Source organism: Coregonus lavaretus (assembly GCF_964263955.1).
Source record: "Coregonus lavaretus genome assembly, chromosome: 33".
In the NCBI taxonomy this organism is placed as follows: Eukaryota; Metazoa; Chordata; class Actinopteri; order Salmoniformes; family Salmonidae; genus Coregonus; species Coregonus lavaretus.
Genome location: NC_140020.1, coordinates 23,318,560 through 23,341,389, shown reverse-complemented (window position 1 = coordinate 23,341,389; position 22,830 = coordinate 23,318,560). Strand labels below are relative to the sequence as shown.

The 22,830-nt window shown below is 44.4% G+C and overlaps 1 protein-coding gene across 1 annotated transcript in view; it reads left to right on the top strand.

The window, feature by feature from the left end:
- prima1 (proline rich membrane anchor 1) overlaps positions 1-22,830 on the top strand; it is a 72,498-nt gene that overhangs the window by 11,495 nt on the left and 38,173 nt on the right. The window contains exon 3 of the mRNA XM_084150702.1: positions 20,234-20,360. Within this exon, the coding sequence (XP_084006828.1) occupies positions 20,234-20,360 (127 nt within the window). The remainder of the gene's footprint in view (positions 1-20,233; positions 20,361-22,830) is intronic.

The following is a 22,830-nucleotide window of genomic DNA, read 5'->3' as shown; positions in this document are numbered from 1 at the left end:
GGAGATCACTTAATAAAGTCACTAAATATTCATATCGTAACTATTCCTTCCTCACCCCTCCTGCCAATGTTAGCCATCAACATTAGCTAAGCGCTAAACCCACAGAATAGCATTGAACGCACATACATTTTGGCAAGTCAACAGATTAGCAAATTGCTTTCCTTCTTTACGCAATTAAACATTTTCTAGAACTGGCCTCTCGGTTTGAATTGTGGGCCCGGCCATAAAGTATGAGGCTGTTAGCAGTGACAGCCTGACAGCTCCATCCCATCTAGAGGTTTATATCTTAGATCTGTCTTTGAGCCTCTATCTAGCCTGGCCTCATGCACTGAAAGACTACTGATCAGTGATACTTCGCGGGTATGGCACGGTGAAGGTTGCGCCATCGATCTGCTATAATGCTTTTGACAGCCATTCATTCCAGGCTTTTGTTTAAACCTTGGGCGATGGATGGAGCGAAAAAGCTAACAAGCCAGTGAGAAGTGAGGGAGAAGCTGGGGTTTGTTTTATTGATGGTGTGTCGGGCTCCTTGCTCCAGTCAGAAGTGGGCTTTTATCCTCCTACCTTTCTCTCTCTATCATGTCTTTCTTTCTATTTTTCTGGTAAGTAAAAGGAAACATTCATTTTTGGTGTTCAGATTTACTCTGTTGACATGACCTGGGATTTTGAGGGCTTGCTACTTTGTGACTTATAAACAAACATGGTTCTGTGAGACCATCCTCTGCAGAAGTATGACTTCTCACTAAGCTTGTGTGGATGCATTTAGGGATGAGGGTGTGTTGTATGATATGGCCTGAATGGTATTGAAGTGAAGATTCGACTTGAGGGCTTTTTGGTGAGAAAATCTAGTAGGCCTCTTTTTAGGCGTAAGAACATAAGTATATCTAAAAATGAATACCTCAAATATGCATGAGAAAGTTAGGTGGCCAACAAAGACTCCTGCACCTGTCTGTACAGAGAGGGAGAGAGTGATAAAATATTTAAAGGAGAGAAAGCGCCGTAAAAAAAGAGTATCTTCAACAAAAAAAATGTGTTTTAAACGTTCAGCGACCGGGCTACTTAGCCCTGATTTTATTCAACCCTACAGCCATCCCCAAAAACTGAGGATTAAAACTGAAGTTTGGCTCAGGCTGCAGTGAATTTTAACATCCAAAGTGACTTGCCGGTGCCACACAGTGAGGCCCCGGTTGCTCATGCCTTGTCATGCACGAGGTCTGAGAGAACCGCCGACTGCAGAGCGAGTGCATCCCCTTGGGTGACCACGGGAAACCTCAGCTCAGCAGTGCTCCGACTCAAACAAACTTGAGTGGGTCTAACGCGTGGCGGCCACCTCATCTCCCACTAACTCACCGACCACCTCCCTTTCCTAGCTCAGTGGAAGCAGTGAGGCAGCAACACGCAGTTACAAGCCCGGCTCGAGCGGTCGAGTAAGCGGCGGGTGCACAATCAATATCTACCTTTGTAACATGGATGAAGCCTGAGCTGGAATGTGAAGCTAACTGAAGCTAGCTAATTTCAGAAAAGCCTGAGTACATCTAGCTAGATACATAGTATACCCCTCTGATATTGCCAGCTGTGTGCTCTAACCCACTGAGTCATTGGAACAATGGCCATATCTAAAGGGAGTTGTTACTTATACATACACTGGGCATTTGGACCATTGGGTGTCTGAGCACCCATAATTCATCAAGGATTTTACTTAGGAATTTATTTAAATAACAGTGTTTTATCAAACTATCCTGTTGGGAAGATTTAGTCCCGGATTTTAAAAGAGGTTATAAATAGATTGGAATATATTTAGATAGCCATATTCAATCCAGGGTGTTCTTTTCCTTAAAGAGCAAAGATTTATCTCAAAGTACACGGATCACAAAAGTATTATCTCTCATCTTTCCAGCAATTTGAAGATTAATGATGGTCTTTGAACAGATATGTAGGCTATCTATATTTATCCCCTGGCTTTTCTTTGGGGCGTTTGTTGTTCATCCTTGCTAAAATAAGGCGCGGTTGAAAAAAGCCCGGTGATCATTCAGCCCTTGTTTATTTTCAATTAGTCTCAGACCCACCCAAAAAACGGAATCCCGTCCCTTCATCTGTGCCGAGACATGATGAGGTTTGAAGTGCATGTGTGAGTAAGTAACGGTGTGATGTGCACCGCTTTGATATGACAAGGACTCTTCTTTACTTGTCAGCTTCCTCCCTGGAGGCCTGTCGGCTTGACTCCCCCTCCTGTCAATCAATGTTACAGAGGAGAGGGAGGTAGAGAGAGAGGGAGAGAGAGAGAGAGAGAGGGGAGAGAGAGAAGGAGAGAGAGAGAGAGAGAGAGAGGGAGAGGGAGAGGGAGAGAAAGACTAAGAGCCCATCGAGCCTGCCGGGCTATCCATCCGCAGGGGCTTTGCGAGTGATTGTGCTAGGTAGCGTAGCATTCATACGCCTGTTTATGCTAATTCAGAACATGTCAAGACTAATTAGGCAGCCAGTTCATGTAGGAAGTCAGAGAGAGAGAGAGAGAGAGAGAGAGAGGGAGAGAGAGAGAGACTGTGTGTGTGTGTGTGTGTGTGGGGGGGGGGTTGTTTCGCCATTTGGCTCAACTGTCTCTCAACCCAATCAGTCAGGTGCTGCGGTCTATCATGGTCAGAACAGAAAAAATCTATTTCAAACATGCATGAGCATTTTGCCGGATAACGCAGGATGGGGATTGGGACTTATCCCCATTTCCGCGGCTGCCTGTAACCGATTGCTGTATCCCACCCCCCACCCCTATCATTCTCCTTGTTTAATTATTCAGGAATGTGTACAGGAACGACACTGTTTCCTTTCCCCACCTACGGCAAAGTGGGAACAATTGCGAAGTCAGAAGTGGAAAATGGTCTCGCATTAGCTTTTGCCGGAGATAACACGCTAACACTGTCACACTTAAATGCCGCATCGGCGCGGCGTTACGCAACTGTGTAAGTTAGATCATGAAGTATTTCGGCACTGGAGTGTTTGCTGAAGTGAGCCCACGTGGCTTACTAGTCCAGGCCTGTATGTTGACATGCGGCGCCCACAACACTGAAGTGGTTAGCTGATGTGGGCTGTGCCATGTAACTGTACACACTGATGATGAGAAGTCTCTCATAGCAGCACCGCTGAAAGCAAGGTGTAACGTAACGTCTCCATCTCTCCCGGGCCCAGTTACATAAATGCATAATAAGTCCTAAGGTGTACAAAAGTAACCCATCTCTAATAGTGCTGGGTTTAGTTTGTGGTGGCATTAGATGCCTCTTGTTTCTACAGTGTCTGTGTCCCAAATGGCACCCTATTCCCTATATAGTGCACTACTTTTGAACAGGGCCCATAGGGATCGGGTCAAAGGTAGTGCACTATGTAAGGAATAGGGTGCCTTTTTGGGATGTAGCAAGTGTCTCTGCCTTATACAGCTGACTCTGTGCCTTCAGCGTACAGCTGTCATTTGAAATGAAGGGAAAAACATGTCAGACAGTACTCACTACCCAGTACCAGGATATTGTTGTGCCACACTAGCTTGTTAGTAGCACTTAACACTAAGTTGCTCTTGCAATATGTAGCATCGTAGTTGTTTTCATAACAAAGAGTACTGTATTATTGATTCCTATTTGCCAGTTACTACTGAAAAGTGCAGTACTGAAAAGTGCAGTTACTACTGAAAAGTGCAAAAAAAATAAAAGACATTTTAGTCATTTAGCAGACGCTCTTATCCAGAGCGACTTACAATTAGTGAGTGCATAAATTTTTCATACTGGCCCCCCGTGGGAAACGAACCCACAACCCTTGCGTTGCAAGCGCCTTGCTCTACCAACTGAGCTACAAGAGGGCCAATAACATGTAATAGCATAGATTCCATTTGTAGCCAAATAACCTTTTAAGGATCTTATCTAAAGTAGATGTCTGATTGGGTTCCTTCCCTCTAAACTGATCACAGACCCCATTTACTTATTTAATCTTTTAACAAGTCATTGAGAACACATATTCATAATACAAATTGTCATAATGTGTATAACTAATACATAATAACCAGAGGAATATAGAAGAGCCTAACCCCCCACTGCATTTGCACGCACTGCACACAGACACACACACACACACACACACACACACACACGCACACACACACAAACACACACACTTCCTCGAGTTCAGATTTATCCAGCAGCCAATCTGTTGATGGGATCCCCCAGATTGACCTTGACCTCAGGTCTAGATTATTCAGTCCCCATTAGTAATGGGAGGGCATTAGAAGATTGGCAGTTATTGGCTAAGGTACATTTTATCAGTCAGTAAGTAAGAAAGTAAATAAATTAGTCCGTCAGTAAGTGAATGGAGGATAGGTTAAGCAAATGTGAGGGACCTGGACTTTTAAAGTCAGTGAAATGATTGATTTATTTACGTACTGGCTAATTTAAGGTGAATTACCTTGATAATGTGAATGAGTGGGAGGGCTTTGTCAGCAACTTGCAACAATCTGTTGATGAATCCTACTGTGTGTGTGTGTGTGTGTGTGTGTGTGTGTGTGTGTGTGTGTGTGTGTGTGTGTGTGTGTGTGGGCATGTGTGCCACTTAGGGCTGGCACGGTAATCTTATAATCGTGTAACCGACGAATATGGATGAAGACCGTCATATAAAATAAAAACTTCATATTTAAATTGAAAAACTTTACCCAAAATCAACAGAGTAAAAATAAGCCTAGTTTACATCTAACAAACAATATAAGGAGAGACGAGAGGATGCCAAACTAGCCAGTTTTAGAAGGTGACAGCGGTCATTTGGTTGACAAATAACTGTTGTCCAAAATTCCATGACCATCACAGCCCTGATGCCACTGCGACCTGCCTCAGCTACCTACCTCATAAGATGGGAGATGGGAGATAAGGGATGGAATGGGGGCAATCCTGGTGTCCTAACTGTCTGGCATAATGCCCGTCTAAGGTTGCCCCTTTTCCGAGGTACCCCAGTGAGGGTAGTGTACTATAGGTGTTCACCTCATTCCTGAAAGGAGGTCAGAATTTCTCCTAACCTAACCACTGATCCAGGGTCAGATATATTTTAATCCCCCTAATGGTTACGGTTAGTATCGGTGGTAGGGTAACCTGATACTAGATCTGTGGTTAAAAGGGCACCAATGCGAGTATCCTTCCAGTATGCAGGCTCCCTCTCTGGACCTGCTCCAGCACCTCCACTTTAATTAAAGCAGGATTTAAGAGGTGGGCCAGGGATTTGACTGAACCATCGACTGTAGATCTCTCTCCTGCTGCCCCAGCCAGCCACGGCACCCCAGGAAGCTTTCATTGGTTACATTGGTAGGCGCCTAGGCGGCAATATTTCTCTGACTATTATTTAGCCCTCTTCTGTGTCTTTGCACAACCAGTACAGACACACATACACTCCTCCCTCTACCATGTATAGGCAGCTCTCTGTTCTTTGCCATTTTGCTCGTTTTAACTTCCTTTTACCTTAATGAGAAAAGCTGGCCGTGATTCGACAAATTCAATTTATGGTACATGACAACAGGATGCTCCAGGTCGAAGTCACCTCTATTCACAGATCTAGGATCAGATTACCCTGCTCCCATTCCTAACTTAAACCATTATTTGGAGGACAAAACATCTGACCCTGTATCAATGGTCCAGGAAAAACTCCAACCTACTCCCGAGGGGACCACTGTCTTTGATGTGGGTTGAAAATGGCCTCCACTCATGGCATGCTGCGGTTGGTGGATTGGGGAGATGGAGATGGCGATAGTAGCGAACCAGTGGTTCTCATTCGCTCTGTGATGACTAAGAGAGTGCGGACTGGGGGAGGCTAGCTGGCTGTGGAGCAGCGGGCGCTGAGATGACCTTTGACGCCGCTGCACGCTGGCAGGCGAGCGTGTGGATGAGCCACCTACGAGACAATACCAATCCCCCTTTATGTGGGAACCACAGTCACACAAATAGTTATATTTTCTCTCCCTAATCAAGCTCCCTATGAACATATTTTGGAATATTTTTGGGGTCGATCAGTATTGCTGATGGGCTGCCCTCAGGTGGTGAGTGTAGGCAACAACACATCCGCCACGCTGACCCTCAACACGGGGGCCCCTCAGAGGTACATGCTTAGACCCCTCCTGTATTCCCTGTACTCCCACACACGACTGCATGGCCGCACACGACTCTAACACCATCAGTTTGCTCATGACACAACGGCGGTGAGCCAGATCACCAACGACTATGAGACAACCTATAGGGAGGAGTACAGTAAATGGAGGGCCATAAATGTTGCTGTAGTGGATAGGCTCCAGAGTGGATAGGCTGTAGTGGATAGGCCCACATCGCTAAGGACCTATCATGGTCCAAACACCACCCCCCAGGAGGCTGAAAATATTTGACATGGGCCCTCAGATCCTCATAAAGTTATACAGCTGCACCATTGAGAGCATCTTGACTGGCTGCATCGACGCTTGGTATGGCAACTGCTCAGCGTCCGACCGCAAGGCGTTACAGAGGGTAGTGCGTATGGCCCAGTACATCACTATGGCTGAACCTCTATACCAGGCGGTGTCAGAGGGAGGCCCTAAAAATGGTCAAAGACTCCAGCCACCCAAGTCATAGACTGTTCTCTCTGCTACCACATGGCAAACGATACCGGAGCACTAAGTCTGGACCAAAAGGCTCCTGAACAGCTTCTACCCCCAAGCCATAAGACTACTAAATAGTTAACCAAATAGCTACCCGGACTATCTGCATTAACACTTTTTGACTCTATGCACACACACTGGACTCAACCCACACACTCACACATACTTACACTGACACTCCAACACATAACCTCACTCACTCACTCACTCACTCACTCACACACTCACTCACACTCACTCACACATAACACGTACACACATTCGCCACACACACTTCCACACACGCTGCTGCTACTGTTTATTATCTATCTTGTTGCCTAGTCACTTTACCCCTACCTATATGTACATATCTACTTCAATTTCCTCATACCCCTGCACATTGACTCGGTACTAGGACCCCATGTATATAGCCAAGCTGTCATTGCTCAATGTGTATTTATTTTTCTATTATTATTTTACTTTTTATTTTTTTGTATTCCGTAAGTAAGCAGTTCACTATTAGTCTACACCTGTTGTTTACGAATTTTAATGTCACAATTGGAAAATAGCTATTTATATTTTCAATGAGGATAGTTTCATTCTTTTAGAATTTATTAGAATTTCAATGTATTACAATTTCAATTCAGTTCCTGAATTGGCTGAATTGAAAATAAATGGAATAAATAAACCCCTGAAGAGAATATTACCTGACATTAAGCAAACATCCTCTGTTTACTGGGCCGATGACACACACACACACACACAAATACACACACACACACACACACACACACACACACACACACACACACACACACACACACACACACACACAGACCCCTGTGGCAGTGACTCAGTCTCTGGGCTGGAGGCCTGTCAGCTTGATGAGCAACCGTCTCAGTCAGGGAGCCAGAGCCCAGCAAGGGATTCTGGGATGGCCAAGTGGGACCACTGGGGGGCGTATTACCGCAAGGTCCAGCTCTTCCACTGTCCACCCCAAAGCCCTGGGCAGACAGACAGTCACAGCCATATAATGACATATAGGATCTCGATGGTCACAGCCCCAATCCAACCAACATGGCACTGCCATTGAAACCAACTACCCTCATGCCCTCGGTCATTAGGCACTCAGATGGGCAACGTTGATATTCAGTTGTTGATATTCAATTGTCACCAATATGAATGGTTGCCACCGGCTCACCAGCACTCCTAGTGCCTGGGAGGTGCTACTTCATGCCAATGATTCGCCAATCGTTACCCAGTAAACGAATGGACTGGTTTGTTCCAAAGGTGGTACTCGGGTGGTCCTCTGTAGCTCAGTTGGTAGAGCATGGCGTTTGCATGTGGGTTTGATTCCCGGGACCACTCGTATGTAGAATGGATAAAAGTGTCTGCTAAATGGCATATATTATTATATATTATGTTTGATATTGTTGCCACTACCTCTACAAACTGAGCTACTTAGCTACTGTGTGATGCAAAAATATACTGAAAAAAATATGCACGCAATATGCAACAATTTCAAAGATTTTACTGAGTTACAGTTCATATAAGGAAATCAGTCAACTGAAATTAATTAATTAGGCCCTAATCTATGATTTCACATGACTGGGAATACAGATATGAATCTGTTGGTCACAGATACCTTTTTAAAAAAGGTAGGGGTGTGGATTAGAAAACCAGTCAGTAGCTGGTGTGACCAGGCTGTTGATTGTGGCCTGTGGAATGTTGTCCCATTCCTCTTCAATGGCTGTGCGAAGTTGCAAAAGTTGCTGGATATTGGTGGGAACTGGAACACGCTGTCGTACACGTCGATCCAGAGCATCCCAAACATGCTCAATGGGTGACATGTCTGGTGAGTATGCAGGCCATGGAAGAACTGGGACATTTTCAGCTTCCAGGAATTGTGTACAGATCCTTGCGACATGGGGCAGTGCATAATCATGCTGAAACATGAGGTGATGGTGGCAGATGAATGGCACTACAATGGGCCTCAGGATCTCGTCATGGTATCTCTGTGCATTAAAATTGCCATCGATAAAATGCAATTGTGTTCGTTGTGTGTAGCTTATGCCTGCCCATACCATAACCCCACCGCCACCATGGGGCACTCGCCCACACGACTCCATACATGCTGTCTGTCATCTGCCCGGTACAGTTGAAACCGGGATTCATCCATGAAGAGCACACTTCTCCAGCGTGCCAGTGGCCATCAAAGGTGAGAATTTGCCCACTGAAGTCGGTTACGACGCTGAACTGCAGTCAGGTCAAGACCCTGGTAAGGATGAAGAGCACACAGATGAGCTTCCCTGAGATAGTTTCTGACAGTTTGTGCAGAAATTATTTGCTTGTGCAAACCCATAGTTTCATCAGCTGTCCGGGTGCTGGTCTCAGACGATCCCGCAGGTGATGAAGCCGGATGTGGAGGTCCTGGGCTGGCGTAGTTACACATGGTCTGCGGTTCTGAGGCCGGTTGGGCGTACTGCCAAATTCTCTAAAACGACGTTGGAGGCAGCTTATGATTAACAATCAATTATCTGGCAACAGCATGCCAATTGCATGCTCCCTCAAAACTTGAGACATCTGTGGCATTGTGTTGTGTGACAAAACTGCACATTTTAGCGTGGCCTTTTATTGTCCCCAGCACAAGGTGCACCTGTGTAATGATCAAGCTGTTTAATCAGCTTCTTGATATGTCACACCTGTCAGGTGGATGGATTATCTTGGCAAAGGAGAAATGCTCACTAACAGGTATGTAAACAAATTTGCGCCAAAACATTAGAGAAATCATTTTTTTGTGCATACAGAACATTTCTGGGATCTTTTATTCCAGCTCATGAAACATGGGACCAACACTTTACATGTTGCATTTATATTTTTGTTCAGGATACAAATATATTTCGGTCTTAAAGAGAACTTCGCCAGACAGAGTTGGACTAGAACAACGGGCCAAAAAGGACAAGTTTGAAATGTGTATTTGTATTGTATTTATTAAACTTCCCCATTAGCGGTTGCCATGGCAGTAGCTACTCTTCCTGGGCTCCAGCAACATTAAGAAAAAGTAGGGCCTTGCATTCCATGTTGAACATTTAAAAACCCTTGTTGGCCAAGGACTGTTGTTTGTTTTTGTATCCTGCATGCTATCAGTTTCCTCGGTTCTGCAATCAGTTTGGCCTGGCAATGCAGAGCCTCATAACTCCATTAAGGTCCAGGGCAGGTATAAAAATAGCCTAATCTAATAGCCCTGCTGTCTCACTGAAGTCATGGTGCTGCCCTGGCTCCTTACCGTATGGAGACTTTTGTTGTTCTTTTCTTAGAGAGAAGGGGGTTATCTGTCACAGTCATCCGCTGTGAAGTGTGTAATGTGTATTCACTGTGCAGGACCATACACACACACACACACACACCCACACACACACACACGTAGACACACTTCAGCGACACACACAGTATACTTCATGGATATGGATACTACCAGAGTAACACTCACACGCACACACACACTCACAATCACACTCACACACACATACAACTCACCCCCCCCCCCCCCCCCTCTCACACACACACACACACTCTAACACACTTTTACAAACATCGAACAAACCCACAGCAGTGTGAAGTCAAGTCCCATGGGTTATATATTCTGGGATGTTGTTTTCACCAGTCCATGTCTCCGGGGTCTTGCTCCGGGGTAAAAGGGCTCATGATGATAGCTAGCGTTAACAGGAAATTCTCAGCTGTGTTTACACCATGGTTTCTTGGAATGGACCTACAGGGATTGGTAATGTCCTCAGAGCTTTTCATGCTGGCAACACTTTACATTCGAATTTTGAGTAAACTTTATTGATCCCCAGAGGGGGAAATTGTGGTTGTCTTGTCAGCCAGCAATAGACAAAGACAGGGACTATACTATAGTCTATAAGGGAATAAACTTAAGAAGGGAGTTACTGTACGTATGCTGTTGTACTACTTACCATTGCTAATGTTGTTTTCCAAGTAAAGCAACAAAAAAGTTATAAGTACTGCATAACTAGCCTGTTACAGCCTATTACACAGCTATTTGTTACGTTACAGTTGTATGGATTAGGCAGAGAGATGTGAGTCAAGTGGAGGCTATGGTTCGGATCCCACTTCTGACACCATGTGACGTTATAGTTAAATGGGTGAGCCAGATCATATGGCAACAATACAGGTCCTACATCCTGGTCCTTGACCATTACAGCTTTAAACCTATTACTCACTTACTTAGGCATTTATATTCCTTGCGGAACCATCAATGAATCGCATTGCCAATGCTAGACCCCAGCTTGAACCCTATACAAGACAGTATGTCATTCATGTAAAGGGTGACTGAGTCACTTATCCAAACAAAAGCAGATGGCAGTGACATCAAGAGAGCAGGTTTGGTTTTCTGTACTCAACAAATAAATAATTTACTATTTATTGTTTTCTAATCTCTAGCTATGAAATGAAAAGTTTCTCTCTCATTTTATGTTAGTCACTATAGGGAAGGGTAAGGAAACAGTGAAATAGCGTCAGATAGAGAGTGATGTAATTGTAAATGCAACATTTTGAAATGTTGACACTCATGTTGACACACATGAAATAGTTTGTATGCACAGCAGGGACAGTAATCCTAGCGGTTTAACCCATGTATTACAATGACGTTGAAGAAGACGTGATATTGTAGGTGGCAGTGGGCACCTCTCTTCCCTACTCTCTTCTGTTCCTCCCTTGGTATCTCCCCTTTTGTCACATCCCTCCCTGGAAACATATGACAGTCCAATTATCAGGTTCTTTAGCCCGGAGGCCTGCAGGGCACTGTGGAGGCGGCCACATTGCTTTGGTGGCGGCTGAACAGCGTTGGTTGGGGCAGTTGAGGTTGAGGAGTCTTCCGAGGACAGACTGCGTATCGTGTGGAGCAGTCTGAGGCTGCAGCCGGAGCCTTAGGGGCCCTCGGCCTCGCACCCTTATTAACCAGAGATTATTCACGTCAGTCCTCGCTCTGGGTCCTTCCTCACCTCAGCCATAACATATGCACAAGTCACTCCAAATAAGTGTAAGAATCAAACTTGCAAGAATGTTGCTGTGGAATAATCATTTTTATGGGTCCTTTATGTGTGCATGTGTGTGCTTGTCTTTATGTGCAAGTGCCATGTGTGTGATCGTGTTTGTGTGTTTGTGCACGCGTGTGTGTGAGTGAGTATTGGTATTGTTTTTAGTGGTAAGCACTAGGGATGAGATGGACAGTGACATCCCTGCTTGTCTAAGGGACTGGGAATGTGGTGGCAGGGAGCTCAGCGAGCCCATGCACTCTCCCTTTTGTCATCCCCACTGCCCCTCTCTATGTCTCTGTCTGTCTGTCTCTCTCTCTCTCTCTCCCCCTCTCTCTTTCGCACGCTCTCTCGCTCTCTCTAATGCTGGAAATAAATACTGGCCATTCATTCCCTATCTTTGGGTCGTGCAAATTTGGGGTTTCTTACCTAATAAATCCAAGTGTGTGTCTGCACCGTTTGAGTGCACTTGCCTATGATTGTGTGTGTGTGTGTGTTTGCATGCTCATGTAACTGTGTGTGTGTTGTGTACGTGGGCTTGTGTGTGTGTGTGTGTTTTTGAGTGTTTGTAGTACTTGTGTTTGGGTATGTGTGTGTTTTAGTCACCTGGGATCAGAGCCATCTGGTGATTTCCTTCATACAGATGAAATGGGGGATGTGTTGTTACACTAAAGGCCGAACTCAGCTAGGTGAACAGAACGAGTGTGCTCGCATACTCCCTTCAAAGACCTTCGCTTGAAAACGAGAAAAAAGCGGCAATAGCACTGTTAGTCCATCTTGAGATGCCTTATTCAGTATACACTTCCTCGACATAGTCAGAATTAGTCAGAGTTAATCTAAGAAACTCTAACTCAAGAAACCTGTCATTAATGTTGACGTTTTTGCTGAGGAGATTTTAGTTGCACAATTTTACATCTAACGAAGATGTTTGGTGCAGTATTTCGCAAGTGAAGAAATGTGCATGAAAACAAGCCAAACAAAATCCCTACTGACCAATAACCGACGAAGGGGCGTAAACTTTGGCTTCCGAACTTCGGCTTGCCTCAAGAAAAATTTGTGTGCACGAACAGCCAAAAAACCCTTGCCAAAATGAACAAAAACGTCACAAAATGTCGTCATAATATACACTGCTTAAAAAATTAAGGGAACACTAAAATAACACATCCTAGATCTGAATGAATGAAATAATCTTATTAAATACTTTTTCCTTTACATAGTTGAATGTGCTGACAACAAAATCACACAAAAATTATCAATGGACATCAAATTTATCAACCCATGGAGGTCTGGATTTGGAGTCACCCTCAAAATTAAAGTGGAAAACCACACTACAGGCTGATCCAACGTTGATGTAATGTCCTTAAAACAAGTCAAAATGAGGCTCAGTAGTGTGTGTGGCCTCCACGTGCCTGTATGACCTCCCTACAACGCCTGGGCATGCTCCTGATGAGGTGGCGGATGGTCTCCAGAGGGATCTCCTCCCAGACCTGGACTAAAGCATCCGCCAACTGCTGGACAGTCTGTGGTGCAACGTGGCGTTGGTGGATGGAGCGAGACATGATGTCCCAGATGTGCTCAATTGGATTCAGGTCTGGGGAACGGGCGGGCCAGTCCATAGCATCAATGCCTTCCTCTTGCAGGAACTGCTGACACACTCCAGCCACATGAGGTCTAGCATTGTCTTGCATTAGGAGGAACCCAGGGCCAACCGCACCAGCATATGGTCTCACAAGGGGTCTGAGGATCTCATCTCGGTACCTAATGGCAGTCAGGCTACCTCTGGCGAGCACATGGAGGGCTGTGCGGCCCCCCAAAGAAATTCCACCCCACACCATGACTGACCCACCGCCAAACCGGTCATGCTGGAGGATGTTGCAGGCAGCAGAACATTCTCCACGGCGTCTCCAGACTCTGTCACGTCTGTCACATGTGCTCAGTGTGAACCTGCTTTCATCTGTGAAGAGCACAGGGCGCCAGTGGCGAATTTGCCAATCTTGGTGTTCTCTGGCAAATGCCAAACGTCCTGCACGGTGTTGGGCTGTAAGCACAACCCCCACCTGTGGACATCGGGCCCTCATACCACCCTCATGGAGTCTGTTTCTGACCGTTTGAGCAGACACATGCACATTTGTGGCCTGCTGGAGGTCATTTTGCAGGGCTCTGGCAGTGCTCCTCCTGCTCCTCCTTGCACAAAGGCGGAGGTAGCAGTCCTGCTGCTGGGTTGTTGCCCTGCTACGGCCTCCTCCACGTCTCCTGGTGTACTGGCCTGTCTCCTGGTAGCGCCTCCATGCTCTGGACACTATGCTGACAGACACAGCAAACCTTCTTGCCACAGCTCGCATTGATGTGCCATCCTGGATGAGCTGCACTACCTGAGCCACTTGTGTGGGTTGTAGACTCCGTCTCATGCTACCACTAGAGTGAAAGCACCGCCAGCATTCAAAAGTGACCAAAACATCAGCCAGGAAGCATAGGAACTGAGAAGTGGTCTGTGGTCACCACCTGCAAAACCAGTCCTTTATTGGGGGTGTCTTGCTAATTGCCTATAATTTCCACCTGTTGTCTATTCCATTTGCACAACAGCATGTGAAATGTATTGTCAATTAGTGTTGCTTCCTAAGTGGACAGTTTGATTTCACAGAAGTGTGATTGACTTGGAGTTACATTGTGTTGTTTAAGTGTTCCCTTTATTTTTTTGAGCAGTGTATATTATATGCACAAACTGTTCCGAACTGTTTCGGGTGGGAATCATGCGGACGCCTTAAGAGAGATCGTGTCATGTCCTGATTACTGTGCATTAGGTGATTCAATTAAAGTTATGGAAGCATTGTGCATCCATCCTTGGTCTGTCTATGGGCTTGTTCAACATCGACTGCATTGCAGTCGGTGACTGTCGACTGACTGATCTACACATCACCTTGCATGATAAATAACTACTCATTATTATTTGTAGATCAGCCAGTCATTCACAATGTACCCTCGATGCATCACGGATTTGATGCTCTTGATGGAGCTACACTGTTGTAACAGTTTAGGAAAACACTGAAAAGCACTGCCCTCTCCCCCCATGAGGAATAATAAAATGTGTCTGTAAAAAAAAGAAAATCCACTATTCTGAATGATTACCATTGAAAAGTTATTTTTGTTTTTGGCTATTTAAACCATTCCTAATATGGGAACATTCAAATCTTAAATTGTAGATGACCTGCAGGGATGTACCGGGTCTAATGCTCAGGAGATGATGTATTGTTCCATGTTCTGGAATCAACATGGAGTTAGCAGGGACACACACACACACACACATCCCACAGTAAATCAGCCATAGAGTTTTGAAAAGCCTCTGCCAGGAGTTGGAGTGGTGTGACGCAAGTGAACAACAGGTGGGTCTCGTCACAGACTCGATTAAGGTGTTCCCTCCAGTTCCCTTTTGTCGGTTTATCCGAGGAATCTTATCGGCTGTCACAGAGGAGACAGAGATGCATTACTTATCCGTCCAGAGAAGTGCTTATCAGCCGGAGAACCAGGCCTGAGTGTTCCCGGAAACAATTAACCCCAAATGGGGAGGGGGTAGGGGATCGTCTGGCTATCCATCTCAGATTCCCCCTCCCAAATCAATACTACATTTATAATACGGCCAAAGGACAACTCAAGTTATTTTTGGCCTTGTCATTTGTATCAACTTTAATCATTGTTGGACAGTGCAAGGAAACATTATTAAAATAAAGAAAGAAACATATACTATAGAGTGTAGACTGAGTATACAAAACGTTAAAAACACCTGCTCTTTCCATGACATAGACTGACCAGGTGAATCCAGGTGAAAGCTATGATCCCTTAATGATGTCACTTGTTAAATCCACTTCAATCAGTCTAGATGAAGGGGAGGAGACAGGTTAAAGTAGGATTTTTAAGCCTTGAGACAATTGAGACATGTTTTTTTTATGTGTGAATTTATCAGAGGGTGAATTGACAAGACAAAAGATTGAACAGGGTATGGTAGTAGGTGCCAGGCGCACCGGTTTGTGTCAAGAACTGCAACTGTGCTGTTTTTTTCACAGTTTCCCGTGTGTATCAAGAATGGTCCACCACTCAAAGGACATCCAGCCAACTTGACACAACTGTGGGATGCATTGGAGTCAACATGGGCCAGCATCCCTGTGGAACGCTTTCGACACATTGTAGAGTCCATGTTCCAACGAGTTGAGGATGTTCTGAGGGCAAAGGGGGGTGTAATGTGTATAATAGTGTATAATAATAATATATGGGAATCAAACTCACAACATTGGTTTATTTGTTAATTTGGATCCCCATTAGCTTTCGCAGAAGCAGCAGCTACTCTTCCTGGGGGTCCACATTGGCTTTGCAAGCTCCATGCTCTACCAACTAAGCCACACAGGACACTTACATTGCTGTCTGGAAGTCAGGGAGGTGGAGGGAGGTATGTATGTGGGGGTTGGGTGGCAGGGGGTTCTGCTGCAGATTTGCTATGGACATCAGTGAAGGGATATTGAACACAGGAAAGAACCAAAGTGGTGGGGCTATGCTGTGACATAACAGGCCAAAACTTTAGGGGATCATTCACTTTCACTGAGTGTGCCAGTTTAGGTGGTCTGTTGTTACTGCAAAGATTTATGGTCCGTATAGTAATAAACATAATTGTGCGTATGGGTTCATTTCAATAGGAAAAAATACTCTTGAGGGCCTGATTCCAATAACATACAAATAGTATTCAGACCCCTTGACTTTTTCCACATTTTGTTACGTTACAGCCTTATTCTAAAATGGATTAAATAAATCATCAGCAATCTACACACAATACCTCATAATGACAAAGCCAAAACACGTTTTTAGAAATAAAAAACAGAAATACCTTATCTACATAAGTATTCAGATCCTTTACTATGAGACTCGAAATTGAGCTCAGGTGCATCCTGTTTCCATTGATCATCCTTGAGATGTTTCTACAACTTGATTGGAGTCCACCTGTGGTAATTTCCATTGATTGGACATGATTTGGAAAGGCACACACCTGTCTATATAAGGTCCCACAATTGACAGTACATGTCAGAGCAAAAACCAAGCCATGATGTCGAAGGAATTGTCCGTAGAGCTCAGAGACAGGATTGTGTCGAGGCACAGATCTGGGGAAGGGTACCAAAACATTTCTGCAGCATTGAAGGTCCCCAAGAACACAGTGGCCTCCATCATTCTTAAATGGAAGAAGTTTGGAACCACCAAGACTCTTCCTAGAGCTGGCCGCCCGGCCAAACTGAGCAATCGGGGGAGAAGGGCCTTGGTCAGGGAGGTGACCAAGAACCAGTTGAGGACCTGTGATTCGCCTGTTTCTCAAACTAGACACACTAATGTATTTGTCCTCTTGCTCAGTTGTACACCGGGGCCTCCCACTCCTCTTTCTATTCTGGTTAGAGCCAGTTTGCGCTGTTCTGTGAAGAGAGTAGTACACAGCGTTGTACGAGATTAATTTCTCAAAACAAGAATAGACTGACGAGTTTCAGAAGAAAGTGATTTGTTTCTGGCCATTTTGAGCCTGTAATCGAACCCACAATTGCTGATGGTCCAGATACTCAACTAGTCTCAAGAAGGTTATTGCTTCTTTAATCAGCACAACAGTTTTCAGCTGTGCTAACATAATTGCAAAAGGGTTTTCTAATGATCAATTAGCCTTTTAAAATGATAAACTTGGATTAGCAAACACAACGTGCCATTGGAACACAGGACTGATGGTTGCTGATAATGGGCCTCTGTACGCCTACGACTACGTACAGTTGAAGTTGAAGTTGGTAGAGCATGGCACTTGCAACGCCAGGGTTGTGGGTTCGTTTCCCACGGGGGGCCAGTATGAAAAAATGTATGCACTCACTAACTGTAAGTCGCTCTGGATAAGAGCGTCTGCTAAATGACTAAAATGTAAAATATAAATTAAAACTAGTTTTTCAACCACTCCACAAATTTCTTGTTAACAAACTATAGTTTTGGCAAGTTGGTTAGGACATCTACTTTGTGCATGACACAAGTAATTTTTCCAACAATTGTTTACAGACAGATTATTTCATTTATAATTCACTGTATCACAATTCCAGTGGGTCAGAAGTTTACATACACTAAGTTGACTGTGCCTTTAAACAGCTTGGAAAATTCCAGAAAATGATGTCATGGCTTTAGAAGCTTCTGATAGGCTAATTAACATCATTTGAGTCAATTGGAGGTGTACCTGTGGATGTATTTCAAGGCCTACCTTCAAACTCAGTGCGTCTTTGCTTGACATCATGGGAAAATCTAAAGAAATCAGCCAAGACTTCAGAAAAGAATTGTAGACCTCCACAATTCTGGTTCATCCTTGGGAGCAATTTCCAAACGCCTGAAGGTACCACGTTCATCTTTACAAACAATAGTACACAAGTAAAAACACCATGTGGAAGGAGACGTGTTCTGTCTCCTAGAGATGAACGTACTTTGGTGCGAAAAGTGAAAATCAATCCCAGAACAACAGCAAAGGACCTTGTGAAGATGCTGGAGGAAACAAGTACAAAGGTATCTATATCCAAAGTAAAACGAGTCCTATATCGACATAACCTGAAAGGCCAATCAGCAAGGAAGAAGCCACTGCTCCAAATCCGCCATAAAAAAGCCAGGCTACGGTTTGCAACTGCACATGGGGACAAAGATCTTACTTTTTGGAGAAATGTCCTCTGGTCTGATGAAACAAAAATAGAACTGTTTGGCCATAATGACCATTGTTATGTTTGGAGGAAAAAGGGGAACCCTTGCAAGCCGAAGAACACCATCCCAATCGTGAAGCACGGGGGTGGCAGCATCATGCTGTGGGGGTGCTTTGCTGCAGGAGGGACCGGTGCACTTCACAAAATAGATGGCATCATGAGGAAGGAACATTTTGGATATATTGAAGCAACATCTCAAGACATCAGTCAGGAAGTTAAAGCTTGATCGCAAATGGTTCTTCCAAATGGACAATGAACCCAAGCATACGTCCAAAGTTGTGGCAAAATGGCTTAAGGACAACAAAGTCAAGGTATTGGAGTGGCCATCACAATCCCTGACCTCAATCCTATAGAAAATGTGTGGGCAGAACTGAAAAAGCGTGTGCGAGCAAGGAGGCCTACAAACCTGATTCAGTTACACCAGCTCTGTCAGGAGGAATGGGCCAAAATTCACCCAACTTATTGTGGGAAGCTTTTGGAAGGCTACCCGAAACGTTTGACCCAAGTTAAACAATTTAAAGGCAATGCTACCAAATACTAATTGAGTGTATGTAAACTTCTGACCCACTGGGAATGTGATGAAAGAAATAAAAGCTGAAATAAATCATTCTCTCTACTATTATTCTGACATTTCACATTCTTAAAATAAAGTTGTGATCCTAACTGACCTAAGACAGCGAATTTTTACAAGGATTAAATGTCAGGAATTGTGAAAAACTGAGTTTAAATGTATTTGGCTAAGGTGTATGTAAACTTCCGACTTCAACTGTAGATATTCCATAAAAAATCCGCTGTTTTCCAGCTACAATAGCCATTTACAACATTAACAATGTCTACACTGTATTTCTGATCAATTTTATGTTATTTTAATGGACAAAAAAATAGCTTTTCTTTCGAAAACAAGGACATTTCTAAGTGACCCCAAACTTTTGAACGGTAGTGTAAATCAGATATATAAATCAGATATCAGTGCGGGGCCACAAGAAACCTGGTTGTGGGCCAGATGTGGCCTCCGGGCCTTGAGTTTGAGACCCCTGCCACACAGATAACAGAGAATAACATAGCTATAGAACCCAAATCCAAACAGAGAACAGACAAAATAACACAGCTAGCACTCCATACATCCATTCAGAAAGGCCCTTGGTGGGCCCGTGGAACAGGCTGCTCCCCCATCTGATGCTTCCGGGCGATTAAGCCGCGAATGAGCCGTCCCCTTCTGGATGATCCTGCCTTTTATGGTTCCATTCAAACCCATGCTCGATTAAACACTGCTGCTCATAATGTCCCCACACTGAAAAAGGAGAAACTAATCCAAACTTTGAAGTGGCACAGGCAAAGTCCAAGACCCCCAAAAGCGCTAAGTTAGCTGTGTAATGATCCTATAGAAGCCTCTGTCTCTCATTGTAAGGTATGATGGATGGTCTGGAGTAGGGCACCATTTACTATTGAGCCATGCAAGCCATCGGGTAATTTAATTGTTAGACTATCTGGCTGTTTCATATTTTGTCTCTACTGTTTTATCTCATCTATCTTTGTTTTTATCATATAATGCAATTTTATGTGGTTGTGATCTGGTTATCTGACCAGATAACAACCGAAACAGGACGGCTTTCCCATGATGCCTTAATCTCGTCATAAAAAAGCCGGCTTTACCTGGTTGTAACAGAGATCAGTTGGTTGTAAACGGGTTATGTGACTCACTGGGTACTACTATCTCCTCTATGTGTTTGAGGTGAAATGGAGCTTGAACGAAAATTAGCTTAAACTTGAATAAGGTCATCTCTAAAGTGACTTTTTTTCTTCCTCCCTTCTGCCTTTCTCTGCAGTAGCTCCCTCCACAGTGCCTCCCATGAAGCCATGGTGGAAGGAGATCGTGGTGTTGGGGACGGTGGGCTGTGCCTCGGTTGCCTTCCTCCTGTTGATGGTCATCATCTGCTATAAGGCCATAAAGAGGTAGGCCTCACTCTTTCTAACTCGGACTCATACCCTTGCATTGAACTTGCATTGGGCTATTTACGCAGTAGCTCTTTCCTCCCATGGTCAAAGAAAATTACAGAATGGTTAAACATGAGTGTTACAGTATGATACTTAAAAATATATATAATCCTACCAGGTAAACCCACCTCACAGGTTGATGCTTCAAGTTGACTGCAGAAGACGTGTGTGTGCACTGGCAGTAGATTGTGAAGAAAGGCACTGTGTAAACATTTAAGACACAATCTATAACCTGATAGTCTGGAGAAATCCAGTCTGTTTGTGCTAACATTCCTTTCCTTACCATTCCTTGTCATGCCAAACATGTTGGGGATACATTTAGGATAATCTATGTTCAGTTTGACCCAGGTAACATTGTCTTCACCTCTACTTCCATAGAAGGGGCCTTAGTGTAATATAACATGATTCCACAGATCATGTGGATAATCCCTTATATACAGTATTTGTAAACCCATTGTAAAGATCTTATAATCAGCTTTCATTTTTTACATTTTAGTCATTTAGCAGACGCTCTTATCCAGAGCGACTTAGTTAGTGAGTGCATACATTTTCATAAGGGTGATTGGTCCATAGTTATCTTTGTCCATTGTTCCCCTGCCAATACTTGATTTGATCAGTATTGAACATAATATTTGGCTTTAAAAATGTGTTCATGTTAACATACAATGTATACACCACAAAGACATACTCAGAGCCATTCCTATCATGTTACTAGCCCTAACATGGTTATCAGAGTGATACTTTCAAACTGAGCATGCCGACACCTCAGGCTATTGGAGATGGGTTCAATGTCAATCAACTCAGTGAATGTGGCTCTCCAGTAGAAGCTTTTCCCCTTCAATTCTCAAAATGGGTGAAAAGATCACGGCTGACAGCTGGGGCAAGAATGCAGTATGTCAGCCTGATCCAGCTACAGTATGTCAGCCTGATCCAGCTACAGTATGTCAGCCTGATCCAGCTACAGTATGTTACCCTGATCCAGCTACAGTATGTCAGCCTGATCCAGCTACTCTTTGAGGTGAGCTAGGAGCCAGAAGAGTGGTGTGTGTGTGTTTGTGTCAGAGCATATGTGCCTATGTGTCCTGAGCTGCACTTGAGTCTAGCTAACATTGACAAACCGTTAGGGAAGTAGATAAAAGACTTGCCAAAAAAGAGCTTCAAGGGGAATGGCCCCAAACGGATGCATCATAGCAGTCAAAATCGAAGGAGGCTCCTGGGATTTGGATTGAGTGAGTAATTATGTACAGTGGGGAGAACAAGTATTTGATACACTGCCGATTTTGCAGGTTTTCCTACTTACAAAGCATGTAGAGGTCTGTAATTTTTATCATAGGTACACTTCAACTTCAACAAAAATCCAGAAAATCACATTGGATGATTTTAAAGTAATTAATTTGCATTTTATTGCATGACATAAGTATTTGATCACCTACCAACCAGTAAGAATTCCGGCTCTCACAGACCTGTTAGTTTTTCTTTAAGAAGACCTCCTGTTCTCCACTCATTACCTGTATTAACTGCACCTGTTTGAACTCATTACCTGTATAAAAGACACCTGTTCACACACTCAATCAAACAGACTCCAACCTCTCCACAATGACCAAGACCAGAGAGCTGTGTAAGGACATCAGGGATAAAATTGTAGACCTGCACAAGGCTGGGATGGGCTACAGGACAATAGGCAAGCAGCTTGGTGAGAAGGCAACAACTGTTGGCACAATTATTAGAAAATGGAAGAAGTTCAAGATGACAGTCAATCACCCTCAGTCTGGGGCTCCATGCAAGATCTCACCTCGTGGGGCATCAATGATCATGAGGAAGGTGAGGGATCAGCCCAGAACTACACGGCAGGACCTGGTCAATGACCTGAAGAGAGCTGGGACCACAGTCTCAAAGAAAACCATTAGTAACACACTACGCCGTCATGGATAAAAATCCTGCAGCGCACGCAAGGTCCCCCTGCTCAAGCCAGCGCATATCCAGGCCCGTCTGAAGTTTGCCAATGACCATCTGGATGATCCAGAGGAGGAATGGGAGAAGGTCATGTGGTCTGATGAGACAAAAATAGAGCTTTTTGGTCTAAACTCCAATCGCCGTGTTTGGAGGAAGAAGAAGGATGAGTACAACCCCAAGAACACCATCCCAACCGTGAAGCATGGAGGTGGAAACATCATTCTTTGGGGATGCTTTTCTGCAAAGGGGACAGGACGACTGCACCGTATTGAGGGGAGGATATATGGGGCCATGTATCGCGAGATCTTGTAAGGGACGACTGCACCCTCAGTAAGAGCATTGAAGATGGGTCGTGGCTGGGTCTTCCAGCATGACAACGACCCGAAACACACAGCCAGGGCAACTAAGGAGTGGCTCCGTAAGAAGCATCTCAAGGTCCTGGAGTGGCCTAGCCAGTCTCCAGACCTGAACCCAA